This window comes from Podarcis tiliguerta, assembly GCF_965153285.1.
Source record: "Podarcis tiliguerta genome assembly, chromosome: 5".
In the NCBI taxonomy this organism is placed as follows: Eukaryota; Metazoa; Chordata; class Lepidosauria; order Squamata; family Lacertidae; genus Podarcis; species Podarcis tiliguerta.
In genome coordinates this window covers 49,043,335-49,056,353 of record NC_139538.1, presented here as the reverse complement: position 1 = coordinate 49,056,353, position 13,019 = coordinate 49,043,335, and the positions used below count along the sequence as shown (strand labels likewise).

Genomic DNA, 13,019 nt, shown 5'->3' with positions numbered 1-13,019 from the left:
GAAGTTAATGGAACTAATGATTCCTGTTCACTCCTTCCCCCCTTGCAATGAATCTCCAGAAGATGGAGAACCCTCCTGAGTATTAGATCGCATGCAAAGCTCTACCAGAGTCAGGCAGACCTCAGCTGAATTTCAGGAAGTTCCACTTTACATCAATCAGCTCTCCAGGATATATTCCCCTAAATAAATTTTCAAGGAGTGAAACCCCACTGGCAAGGGAAGTTTGGACTGCAGTGTAAGAAGGATCAAAGTCAAGGGTAATATTGAAGACTATGGTAGAAATATTAAAGTCATTACGTGTCTTGATGGTCAAGTCGCCCACACAGTATTTTTACAGAACGGAATAAATGGCATTTTGAGATACCACAAATGTAGTACTATTCACTAGTTACAAGAGGCAACAGCTTCAGCAAGAACAGGAGAATATACTTACTTCGTGTCATTTTAAAATGACAAGAAATTGAGAGGCTGTTCAGAAAGCAATAAGGAGTTTATATAAAGTGGGAAAGAAAGGAATTTATCATGTTTAAAATTCGTATCAATAGAGAAAAGGCAGTGAGAGTTGAAGCTAAAGCAGAAAAGACAACTGAGAAAATGCTTGCAATTAGGCACTCGTTAGCTGGCTAGCCGTCATGTAGTTAAAATTCATTCCCTGGACACTTCCATAGTGCCTATTCACTGTAGCCACAGCATTTTGCAATGTGCAGTAACTGCTATATTGATAAAGATGTGAGCTGTTCCAATTTTCTCTACAAGTAGGGAAGGTATCACAAGAATGGGTGGAGAAGTGACCAGCTCCCAAATGAAGGCTGAACTGAGTGTTATTGGTTAGGATTCAAAACCCAGTGATTGCACTTAAAATGCTTTCTTCTAACAGAACTTTAAATAAATTTAATTGCAAAAGGAGTTGTTTGTGCGTCTTTAAATGCTGTTCAGAGGTCCATAACCCTTATAAGAAAGAGATTTTTTAGACACGAGGCACTATAGTGGAAATGGAATGAAAATGAGCTCACTGCACAATGTGGAGGCAATCTCATGGTTCTCTGGATTCCAGTTTGTCACTGCAGGGTGACAGAAGATCCCTTAAGCAGCTTCAAGTTCTCTAAGGCCAATAATTCACTGTACTGCTGACCAAAATATACTATTTGATACACAGTACTATCATCTGCAGATGGTAATAATGCCCCCTCCCCAACCAAACAAGTGAACAACTCTAGTCATACCTTTTTCTTGATTTCATCCAAAGATTTTGTACTATCTTCAACTTTATCGGCACTAAAAATGAATTCTGTTCATTAGTATAATTGTTCTGTAAAGGTCAAGCAGTCCTGAATACACTCAAAATTGACCCACTTAAAGCAGTAAGCATTTATATGTTGCTTAAGAGACATAAAGTAGAGCCAGTTTATAAAACCCCTTTACAACTTACTTATCAATAAACATTGAAGGCGTTATTAGTCCTAATATCTCTGGTTGAATTAACTATTTATTAAGGTAGAATGAGCATTTTAACTGTACACTTCCCACTCACTCCATTTGCATGCTGGCTGGGTGCCTCAAACCTGGTCTGTTTAAACCAGTTTCTCATTATGCTTAAAAGTGGGGGACTCTAGTTTATTAACCCTTCTTAAGACACAGTTTGATTCTGTTTGTAAACTAGGTTTTCCATCTGTGACCAGTGTTCAAAACTTCCATTGTTCTAGGCGCATTTTGTGACAGGGAATTTCATTAACGCAAGCAGCTTCTGAGTTCAGGGTGCAATACTGCGCCTAAGATTTCAGATTAAAACAGCAGAGTAGAAGGAAAGGAGGACCTTTTTCTGCCTCCCCGCTTCCAGCTACTCTCTGAAGACTGTGGAAGAGACCCTCTTAAGAATATTAGGGGGGTGGGCAGGGGAAGGACTAGACCATGTGAAAAATGTATATAATACTTCAGAAATATTTTAAGATTTCTTCATTTTCAGCTTTGTATTCTTATTTAAAAAGCATGCCTAGACATTCCATTGTTGCGCCCATAACCTAGGTTTAAGGTGCCATTTAGCTCCTAGCTTTCATATCATAGTTTCTAACACTGTTTTTGACATAATGGGAGACAGACTAGGATGGTAGTGCTGAAGGTGGTGTGATACAAGGTGAGGAAAGAGAATGGCTCAACATTCATTCTAAGAATGTTATATTCAAACATGGTAGTAGCAATTTTCACTTCCATTCTTTGAGGACAACATACAACCTGGAATTCCAAAATAAATAAATAGACCACATATTGAAAAATGCAATACAGCATACCTAACTACACAACAGTAACCAGAATTTAGAGGATACTTGCTGAAACTCTTCATCACTACAGAATTAGAATCATCCTATAACATCTAATTCAATTTTCTGAGTGCCATTCTTGACATAGCCAAAAGAGCCATGCATATGAGGGAAGTATCAGAAGACAGGGTAAATTCTGTAGGGGGCAGAAGTACAAAAGAGGGGAGGACCCTAAAAGGGAGAATACCCTAGAAACTAGTCCAGTGAAGACATACTCAGTGGAATGTGGACTGCTGTGGGTGGGGGAGAAAAGGGAGTGGAGTAACTAAAACCCAGATATAACCACTCCCAACATTTTGCTGCAGATCTCACTTGTAATTCTATAGCCCTTTGCAGTATATATCTTAAGTGGTGGCTCCCCGACTGTTGAATGCTCCCAAGAGCGGCTTGCCTGGTGCCATCATTACATGTCTTTAGGTGCCAAGCAAAAACATTCACCTTATCCAGGCCTTTAGCCATTAAATAATCTATGGCCTGTTAAAGCTGTGGTGGTGAGTACTGTTATTATGAACATTTTATTATTATTACGATTATTTTTTATTATGCTGTCTGCTATTATGCTTTTTATTATGTTTTTGTTATTGATGCTCCATAAAATGTGTTCTTAATGTTGTACACTGCCCTGGGATCTTTTGATAAAGGGTGGTGTATAAACCGAATAAAAAACAATAAAATAAATAACTAAATAACATCGAAATGAGACCTGGGCTTTCTTCCAACGACCTCAAGATGCTGCAAATAACATGGGTTATTTCCCATTTTATCATCAAAACAAACCTGTAAGATAGCTTAAGTTGAAAGATCATGCTGTAGTTTCTTGTATTTAGTCACATAAAATCCGTGGTGGCCCTAAATGTACAGTGGTACCTCTGGATACGAATGGGATCCGTTCCGGAGCCCTGTTCACATCCAGAAGCGAATGCAGCCCGCATCTGCGTGGGTCGCCACTTCCGCGCGTGACATAATTTTGACCGTCTGCGCATGCGCGAGTGGTGAAACCCGGAAGTAACATTTTCCGTTACTTCAGGGAGCGCAACCCAAAAGCGCTCAACCTGAAGCAACTTCAACCCGAGGTATGATTGTACATGCTAATTCACACAAAGTGCTTGAGCATCATGATCTGAATGGGAACCTATGTATTCATCTAAAATATGAGCAGAGTTCTGCATATGTTTCTCTTTCTGAAACATGACCACTAATGGGAGCTATATAAACAAGAGCAGCCCTACTGGATCAGACGAAATGCCCATCAAGTCCAGCCTGTTTAGTAGCCAATCAGATGTCTATAGGGAAATAGTTACAAATCCAGTTATCAGAGGGAGGATAAATTTAACGTATAAACTTACTTATGTTTAACTAGCTTACAGACGACACTATGCATTTGCCAGTCTTTCCTTTGACACTCCACTGAACAGTAATAGACCTGCTTACACCGTGTGCATCTCAAGGATCCTAAAGAGATTAACACAGAAACACAAAGCGTAGACATTACAGTATGTGGTCAGCAATTTCTGATTCAGTATCCAAGATGTTCTTCTGTGTTCCCATTAGGTTGATGGTCTTTAAAGTCAACTGCACATAGTAGAATTTTGTAATACTAAGCCTCTAGGTTTGAAAATCTTTATTATCCATTGGCATAATTTTGAAAACATCAATTCCCCCCTGCTTTGACATGGAAAAATGTAAGATGTTAATCAACATGGATAAGGTACCCTTGCATTTAGATAAAATATTAAATATAAGTATAGGTTAATTTTTATTTGTACGCAAACTAAGTTCATTCATGAATCTTACTTACAGTATCCAAAGCACTCTACACACAGTTGCCTAGTAATCATTCATACATAATTCACAATTTTTGTTCAGATGTTTCAGTTGTGGTTGAGAAATGATGGCTTGTCTAAGATCACTAAGCAAGTTTATGGTAGATGAAGGACACAGGCTTTAACTGACACTTGAGTTCACTTTCCAATTTATAATAAAAAATCGTAACTTCATTTTTTTTAAAAAAAAAACAAACTTGCAAGGTAAGAGGTTGCACTGTCTATCAGATCAGATAACAGAAACCTACCAGACATTCTACAAAAATGGCATGTGGACCGGTGTAATTGATCACAGCCTGTGGATAAAGTATTGTCAGGAGAGCTCTGTAGTCTTCTCTGCTTTGCATGTTGTAAGGCTGAAGCATGCACCTGCAATATACATTTAGAATAGTTTGAGCAACATTTATATGCCTTAAAATAGTAAAATACTGCCACATAAATAACAGAAATGGAACCGGCCCCACCAAATTCTATTGTCACATCCACAAGGGAAAACACATGTACTATCAGGGTTAACAAAGGAAGCTGAAAATAACATTGGCACTAAAGGACACATGTAGAAGAAAATTCAGACTGAAATCTTGCAAACTCACAGGACTTATTTCATTTGCTGAGGATGGTAGGAAGGTACTGGTGCCATTCATGGCTTCTGATTTCCCTACAATATAGAATAGTAATGTTTAGATATGACCTAGTTTTTCCAAGAAGTAGTAGAAGGGAGATACATTTCTAATAATTAACCCAGTTGGACAACCAGCTAGAGTTGCATGCTATGCACAATTAGGAGTAAGTTACGCTGAATTCAGATGGACTTACTAAGTACAATATTGCACAGCATGAAATCAATGCTTAATCATTAAATATTTATATTAACCACCACCTAAAGTTGGTAGACTATTCCTATGCAAGCTCATACTGAGATAATTTAAAGCTGCCCATATGTAAACAGAACTCAAGAAGGCAACTGCCAAGATTAAGTAATAGCTACTCGTTGCTCTTAACACTTACAGAGAAGTGATTTGATAACAAAGCTTCCAATTTTTCATCTATAGTAATGGTTGATTTTCTTTCTCCCTGCCCCCCTTTATTTTGCTTAGACACCAACAAAACAAAACCACGTGTTTACATCATTTGTTACAAAAAATACAAAATTAACAAAAAGTAACCTCATAAGTTCTGACAATAAATCTTCTTACATAGAAATCTAACTTCCCGTCTTCTCCATACTTCCTTTAATATTTACTAACTTGTTGCAGTTAATCAACAAGTAATGGTTGATTTTCTAATAAAAGAAAACTTAACCTTCTGCACAGCTGAGCTTCAACACTGAAGCCTGGATGGGTGGGTTGTGGGTGGAAAATGACCCAGACTGCTCATACGATACAAAAACTGTAAAAACACAGCACAAAAATGTTTATTGAAGAAAAGCATTTGTTATATAATACACATTTTAAAGCTGAGGAAGTGCACAATTGGAACAACTAGCCATTTCCATTTTCAAAGATTTCAAAAAGAAAGCAATAAAACAATTTAAGTACTATAAGTGAAATTGCAAAAGCAACACAAAAGTTTAAAGGTATGAAAACTATTTTACAATGAGGTATTTTCCTACCTCTCAGTTCCCCTCCATTCATTTCTGATGTGGTTCTCTGTCTGTTAAAGCTACCATGGCAGCCATCATAACTGCTTTCACTTGAATTACTGCCACGAGTTTCAAAAAACATGTTAGCCTGCTCACAAATCGAGAAATTGTTGAGAAATTTTGAAGTTTTATCTTCTTCAGGTAAAGAACTTTTGAAGTTGGGACCTGTGGTGGGACTTCTCAGTGATTCATTTTGAATTTTGAGTTCTTCATTCCTTATAAAACGATTTTGTGCCATCCTGTGCGCATCCGTATCAGAACAATTCCCTGACAGCTGTAAAGTTATTGTTTAGCAACGAGGAAGATGAAAAGAATAAAAAGCAATTAGCAGCTAAAAGAAAATGTGTTGAATTTTTAAATATTCCAGACCAAGATGTCCTAAGCAAATTTTCATTCAATTTTCTGTATTCTTTTTTATTAAAAATAAAAGTGGAATAAAATAAGTTATTCTACAGAAAATACAAAAACCAGTTTTAGCATTAATGTGTTCCCACTAGCTTCAAACAATCATATTAGGGATTTAACAAAACTGCTGGCACTCCTGAAGCCTTGGGGCATGTCCTCAAGGGACAGCCACATGTTGATGTTTATTGATACAATCCAGAACTCAGCCAGGTAGTATCAAAGCTCAATGGAGCAGTGTGCCACAACTGCAGCCCTGCCACTCATTCCAGAAGGGTGTAAAAGGGGTGGGGAGGTAAACTGTTGCACCAGTATGGAACTGGGGCACATATCAATTCTGGATCAGGCCTAATGCAGTCATGTGACAGCAGTGGAACCAGTTTGGGATCCAGTGTTCCAGCTGGAGGAACAGGGAACTCAGTTCAAGTCAACCAGCCCAGAACAAAAGGGGTATGCATTGCTGTGTTAATGTCCTTGCTGAAACAAGTGAAACCTGAGGTGGCATTTTGCAGCAATTCCCAGTAAACTATCTTGCATATAAAGCCAGTTATCCTGTTGTTTTCTAATAAGGAGAAGGCAATGAACACCATAGCTGTCAAATGGCTTATATGCACCAATTCAGTTCATCAAAGTTTGGACAAAAGTTATCAGCAGATAAGCAGAAATGCAGAAGGTGATGCTTCCACAATGTGACTAGATACTGCAAATCAACTTTACAAAAAATAAAAAGTTTAATCTTTAATTGGAAAGAATGGATTCTCAACCCACACAATTGCATCAGCAGATCTTGGCTGCTACATGGGCTGTACATGTACTCCTAACTCCCCACCGATCCACCTCTTGTATACGGCTAGGTCTGCACATAAGTGGGAAAATGCATTAAAACCCAAGATAGCAAGGGGCTATAATTTCATTTCAATATATAGTTATTGAATCCCTCCCACTTGATACAGCTTTTGGATAATCCCCTTCTCTTTATTTAAAGTAAGAGAAAACTGTGCAAGAAAAAATGGCAACTTACAATAGAGCATTGCTAATAGAGTCCTTTCCATGCTGTTCTTATTTTCTACCTGCCGGAAAATCTGTCTCTCTCTCTCCCCTTTTCCTTTACAGCACAGAAGCCTTTAAAAGAAAACCTTATTTATCACCTCAACACTCTTCTATTGCATGTATAGATACGGCCCTCCAATGTCCATTCTACACGTCTTAAAACAACTGGCTGGCATGTAACTAAGCTTTACTCAGTGTAGACCACTGAGATTAATGAACCTAACTTGGTCATGTTCATTAACTTCCATGAGCCCTCTCCAAGTTAACCTTAACCAAATACCACCTGATCATTTTACGTCGTGCAGAGTGCACACTGGTGAGTCGAATCTGTGCATGCGTAGAACTTAGTGAACTTTGATCACTCAGCACTCTCTTCACAAGGACAGGCAAGGGTAGCATGCCTTAAGTCAGTCCCATTAATTACACCGGCTCCCTCGGCCAATAAAGCCAGATGAGTGCCGCAACCCCAGAGTCGGTCACGACTGGACCTAGTGGTCAGGGGTCCCTTTGCCTTTTTTTGCCTACCCTGAGTAAAACCTGAATATCACCTCATTGACCCAAAGCACCTTAACCCAGAAGCAAGCTACCTGATTTCACCAGCATTTAGTGAAATCAGATAAATGTGAACAAAGATCGTGGCATAATATCAACTACTAAACAAGCCACGAATGGAGGGGGACGACAATGGCAAGGCAGATGTGGGTTCACGATTAAAACCAGGGACAACGAACCCGCACTCTCCCCATGTCTGGACTCCCAACTCCGTGCGACCCCTGACCATTAGGCAGAGCCGGATTTGGGTTTAATGAGGTCCCAAGCTACTGACGCATATGGCACTGGCCACATGACCCGGAAAAACTGTCTGCGGAGCAGACAAATGCCGGCTCCCTCGGCCTGTAAAGCAAGATGAGCACCGCAACTCCAAAGTCGTTCGCGGCTGTACAGTGGTACCTTGGCTTACATACACTTCAGGTTACATACACTTCAGGTTACAGACTCCGCTAACCCAGAAATAGTACCTCGGGTTAAGAACTTTGCTTCAGGATGAGAACAGAAATCGTGCTCCGGCAGCACGGCAGCAGTGGGAGGCCCCATTAGCTAAAGTGCTTCAGGTTAAGAACAGTTTCAGGTTAAGAACAAACCTCCAGAACCAATTAAGTTCTTAACCCGAGGTACCACTATACTTAACTGCCAGGGGTCCCTTTACCATTTTACCTTTTAAGCTACTGAAGATAATGGGGCCCTTTATATGTCCAGCTGTCCTTTGTCAACAACAAATTGTTGCTTTTTTGTTGTTGAATATATGCTACATGGTATTTTATGGACCCATTATTACATCATAGGAGCCTACACAAACACTGTTGCTGTATGTAGGTTTTATTTTATTTGTTTTTTATCTTATATTTTGGGAAAGTACATCCAGGTTATTTTCCTTTAAATTTTTTTTTGGGGGGGCCCAAGAGAGTGGGACCCTAAGCTATAGCTGGCTTAGCTTATCCGGCACTACCATTAGGCAATGCTGCCCAGGAGTTGGGAGTCCAGAAGTACCTGGAGACCTACAGGTTCTCCACCCCCGAATTAAACAGCAAACCGCCGCGGACCCTGCCCTGAAGGGGGCCTAGCGATGCTCACCCACGCGGAGCCCCCTCTGCGGGCGTTACCTGAGAGGCCTTCCTACTCCCAGCCCTGCGCCCCCGGGGACGGAGAGACGAGGACAGCTGCTGGACGCGAGGAGGGAGGAGGTCTTTTAAAACCAGCTCCTTCTCCTCGATGAAACCCCGGCAGAAGCCTAGAAACGCGCTTCAGCTCGCTGCCGCCACGTAAAGGAAAGAAATAACGCCCTCGACGACGCCTCCCCGGCTCTCTCTCCCCGCTCCGGGCGCCTCGTGCGCCGACCTCCGAAGTTTTATGCCTAGCTTCGCACCACTCCCCTCCCTCGCGAAAACTGCCGCGTAATCTCAAGGGCGCATGCGCTTGCCTCGCGGGCGACAATGCGCTCTGGTTAACCTGAGCTGGTTAACTTGCGGGGTGGGGGGGAGGAGAGAGAAGCCAGAAGTGGGGGCTGCAGGGAAGTTAAAACGAAAGGCAGTTCGCGCCGTTTCTGCTTTACAGAAGCACGCATGCCCGCGCCACATCTTTTGCAGCTTTCCAAACCTACAAAACCCGGCCGCCTGTTCTGGGTGCGAAGGGGCTAATAAAAAAAGCGTCATATTGGAAGTTCTAAAACATTTTATCTCTTGGATCTGTTTTCTGCATCATTTAGGTTTCCAAAGGGGCCATCCTGGTGGTTCTATGGACCGCCTTTTGCACGTCGCAAACTGCGCGCCCTGGAGGGGAATATCAATGATAGTGATTTTGTACTAGGCTCCAGCGCTACACTACTTCCTCCTCCTCCTTTTTTATATTATAAAATCGTTTTTTAATTTAACAGGCAATCGGTTCTGGCGGTGGGGCTGTGAAAGTTTTTGCAGCCTGACTCAGTAAACAGCAGCTCTAATCCCCTGAACCCCGTGCGGGGGGTAACCTGAACCGACCCACCCAGCCAAGTACCAGGGAGAGCCATCCCTTCCCCTCCCGGTTCCCTATTGCTCTTGTCAATGGCACGCCCGTGGCAGATGATAAAGGCTGCAGAGCTTTCTGGTGACTCAAGCTGTTAGGCAACGCGAGGCGAGGTGCGCGAGCCGGAGCCCTCTTTCCTCCCCTCTCTTCTCTCTCCTCCTCCTTGCAGGCGGATAAACCAAGTCTCGCCCCGCCTCCGCTCCTCCTCTCTCAGCTGTAACCACTCTGGTGTCTGCGGCAGCCATCTTTGTTGATGTGTCAGCTTTCAGTTCCTCTTAGGAGCTTGCAGCAGGAACAAGAGGAGGAGGGAAGGACGACCCCTCGTTACTATTAGCAATGGGAGGGCAGCTACGCTCGCCAAAGATCTCCTGCTTTCCAGCTTCCTAGCAAACTGGTAAGAGCTATCCTGGCAGGGCGGGTGTTCAGACGTGTTTTTTTGGAAACACAAGCAATGTGGATTGATGTAGCTTGCGAGAGCACCTGTTACTAGGCAGGAGGAGTGGGGTGGGGATGGCAGATCTTGCTTGGTGTGTTTTGTTTCCCAGTTGCTTCTTTAGAGTTTGGAATGGTTTCGATGCCCCCGATGCTGAACCTTCTAAGGTGCTTCCCGGCATGTTTCCTCCCTCCCTCCCTGCGGAACATTTCTTAGCATAGTAAAACTAGGCTGCTTCTCCCTGTTAGGTTTTTGTTTTTTTCCATTTCTTTTAACCACATTTTTGGCTAAAAGATGGACTGAAGTCCCCCTCTAGAAATTGAAATAAAAACTGGTGTACCTGCTTTACCAGGAAGTGAAATAGTAGGTGAGTACCTTGCCCTCAAGGTCACACACGCACGCACACATACACATCATTGTATCATACTGCTTGAATTCCCCTGCTGGTTCACATTTCAGAGATGCCTTTGTACAGGTGTGTGGGTGTCAGCTGTCATTAGAAAGCTTGTCTGTCTGGTAGGCTTTTTGTTTATACATCAAAAGTTGTCAGGTGGCCAAATTGCTCAGGACCTTTAACATTTTGACCCCAAATACTTACGGTTGTTCTCTGAATGTGACACCTTTTATGAATACACACTATCAGTATTAACGAGTTGCTTAATAAAGTATTGTTCTGTCCCATGCAAAGCTTGGGGAGGGATTGTATTTACTGGTTTCAGCTTTATTGATGTCAGTTTATTGTGAGATGTGGAATTTGTCTAAATGTAGTATAGGAGCAGACAATGCAATACTTTCATTCAGTTAAGCATCCTAGCTCTTCTTGGTTCATCTGCTGTGCTCTTCTTTTCTGCATAATTAGCTTGCATCTGAGGCTTTTCTCAATGGAAAATGTTTCTTGCCATTTGTACCTGCTTCAAAGCATTGAGATTAGGAAAGCTTTTTTTCTATCTTGGTTTTTGCTTTTTCTTTCTTCTGTTATCAGTTAGTAGCCTTTAGATATTGCTCAGCAAGTGTTTTTGCTAATCCTCCTCCTGAGATTTAGAGCCTGATTCTATATCCCTGTTTGTTTAGGAGTAATGCTACTGAATTCACAGGCATTTACTGCCAGGTAAGTGTGCATAGGACTGCAGCCTTTGTTATTGTCTTTGATTTTGAGCTATTAACAATGGGCTCTATGGCTTCCATGTTGGAAAACCAGAAGGCCTTATTGCCTGTAAAACCATACAATATTATGAATGGTCACTTACATTATGGCCCTATCCCAGAAAGCAGTTTGTTCACAAAACCATTCCACACAGTTTTTCCACAGTATATTTTAATGCTGCTACAAGTGTATTCCTGGGCTGACTGTGACAGAGATAAAATCCTATGTACTGAAGCATTTGTTTCAGTAAAGTACCTTTTCTCATTTTGGGGTGGGTGGGTGCCTTTCCCTTTGTTAATAACATTATATATATTAAAATTAGAGTTTGGTTTTTGATGTATAAGAATCCACATAGCTTAGGTAAAGGTTAGGGTTGTCTTGTATTTCATTTTTGATCTGTACACTTGATAATTGTTGTGGGCCATGCAAACAAAAGAACTGTTATTTGAAAGCTTTGCTGTGATGTGATTCTAAGGCCAGCTGGTATGAGCTGCTGCTACTAGATCTGTTTATTTTTAAAATATTTATTTCCCATCTTTCTAGGCAAAAGAGATATTCAAGGCAGGTTCCCAAAATAGCAAAAAAGTGCAACATTTATTAACATTAAAGGATATGTAAAAAAAATAATAATACTGAAAAAGAAGTAAGCCTACAATATTGATAGCTGAAATAGCATAATCATCTCACCTCAAAACACTTGGCAGAACAAAGGTATTTAGGATTGGTCTTAAACATCTAGAATGAGTGTGTAAGATGTTTCATAGCACCTACTGCACTATTCCAGTGTCGTGATCTGTAATACTCTATTGGCATTTCAGGCCAGTTTCTCTATATTCTTTGCCTTTCTATGTGTTTACATAATGGGGTTCAGTGTGCCCAAAGGATAACTGATCAAAACTTATTATTTACAAAGTTTTAGGTGCTGCTGTCAAGTACTCATCTACTCAGTGTAGGTATTTGCAGAAAGAGCTGTGCACTACTGCTTATCACGCTTTGTCCTGCTGGAAGTGGAGGGCTTGGACTCAAACAGTTGAGGGTTCAAAATGGATTTAGTGTAAGGCCTTCAGCTCCTCTTAATTTGCCTCTGACAGCTGTCGTTATTTCAAGCTGTTGCAGCTATGCATGTATATGTATAGGATCAGGTTGACAGGTTAACTACATTTTGGCAAGTGTCTGAATAATAAATATATCTCTGCCTAATGTCTTACATTAAAAATACATTCTCAGTTTTAAGCAACCATTTTTAGATTGAAAAAAGGAACAGATTGGATATAGTAATTTATTTTGTCAATAAACTGTTTTAATGACTGTTCCTTTTGGAACTTGATTGGTTTGTTGCTACCCCCTTACTGTGCTATAACCCAACATGAGAAATGAATGGGAATTAAATTTTGAGCTATAATTCTCCTGTTGACGGAAAGGAGCAAAAAATATTGGAAGAGAGTTGCCTCTCAGAAATATGCTTCTGAGTTTTTCTACCAGGCTACCACCAAGCTATTATTTGGCTCTGTGTAGAGACTTAAATATCATTTATGATAATAACCATGTAAAGAATACTTTCAGTAGAAATACCACCTTTATTAAATTTATAGGCTGCTCCATATTACAAGTTCTACATTGATATTTCAGTTAAACCCTGACTGCAGTTTGT

At 40.8% G+C, this 13,019-nt stretch overlaps 2 protein-coding genes across 11 annotated transcripts in view; one reads left to right on the top strand and one right to left on the bottom strand.

The window, feature by feature from the left end:
- The window catches only part of TDRD1 (tudor domain containing 1), a 30,720-nt gene extending 20,998 nt beyond the window's left edge, over nt 1-9,722 (bottom strand). For 2 of the 8 annotated variants that reach the window (XM_083441072.1, XM_083441076.1), the window contains exons 1-7: nt 8,894-9,047; nt 5,751-6,054; nt 5,441-5,527; nt 4,732-4,796; nt 4,387-4,507; nt 3,662-3,767; nt 1,224-1,275 (exon numbers count right to left, since the gene is read on the bottom strand). In XM_083441072.1, the coding sequence (XP_083297198.1) occupies nt 1,224-1,275; nt 3,662-3,767; nt 4,387-4,507; nt 4,732-4,796; nt 5,441-5,527; nt 5,751-6,018 (699 nt within the window). In that variant the 5' untranslated portion in view covers nt 6,019-6,054; nt 8,894-9,047. Of the gene's footprint in view, nt 1-1,223; nt 1,276-3,661; nt 3,768-4,386; nt 4,508-4,731; nt 4,797-5,440; nt 5,528-5,750; nt 6,055-7,203; nt 7,305-8,864 lie in introns of all 8 variants that reach the window. The other 6 variants (XM_083441075.1, XM_083441070.1, XM_083441071.1 and 3 more) reach the window with 6 other exon arrangements.
- A 328-nt stretch (nt 9,723-10,050) lies between these two features.
- Nucleotides 10,051-13,019, top strand: part of CCDC186 (coiled-coil domain containing 186) — a 42,688-nt gene continuing 39,719 nt past the window's right edge. Inside the window, exons 1-3 of one of the 3 annotated variants that reach the window (XM_083441088.1) lie at nt 10,066-10,185; nt 11,296-11,332; nt 11,912-12,079. The gene's annotated coding sequence lies outside the window, so the exon portion shown is untranslated. Of the gene's footprint in view, nt 10,186-11,295; nt 11,333-11,911; nt 12,080-13,019 lie in introns of all 3 variants that reach the window. The other 2 variants (XM_083441087.1, XM_083441086.1) reach the window with 2 other exon arrangements.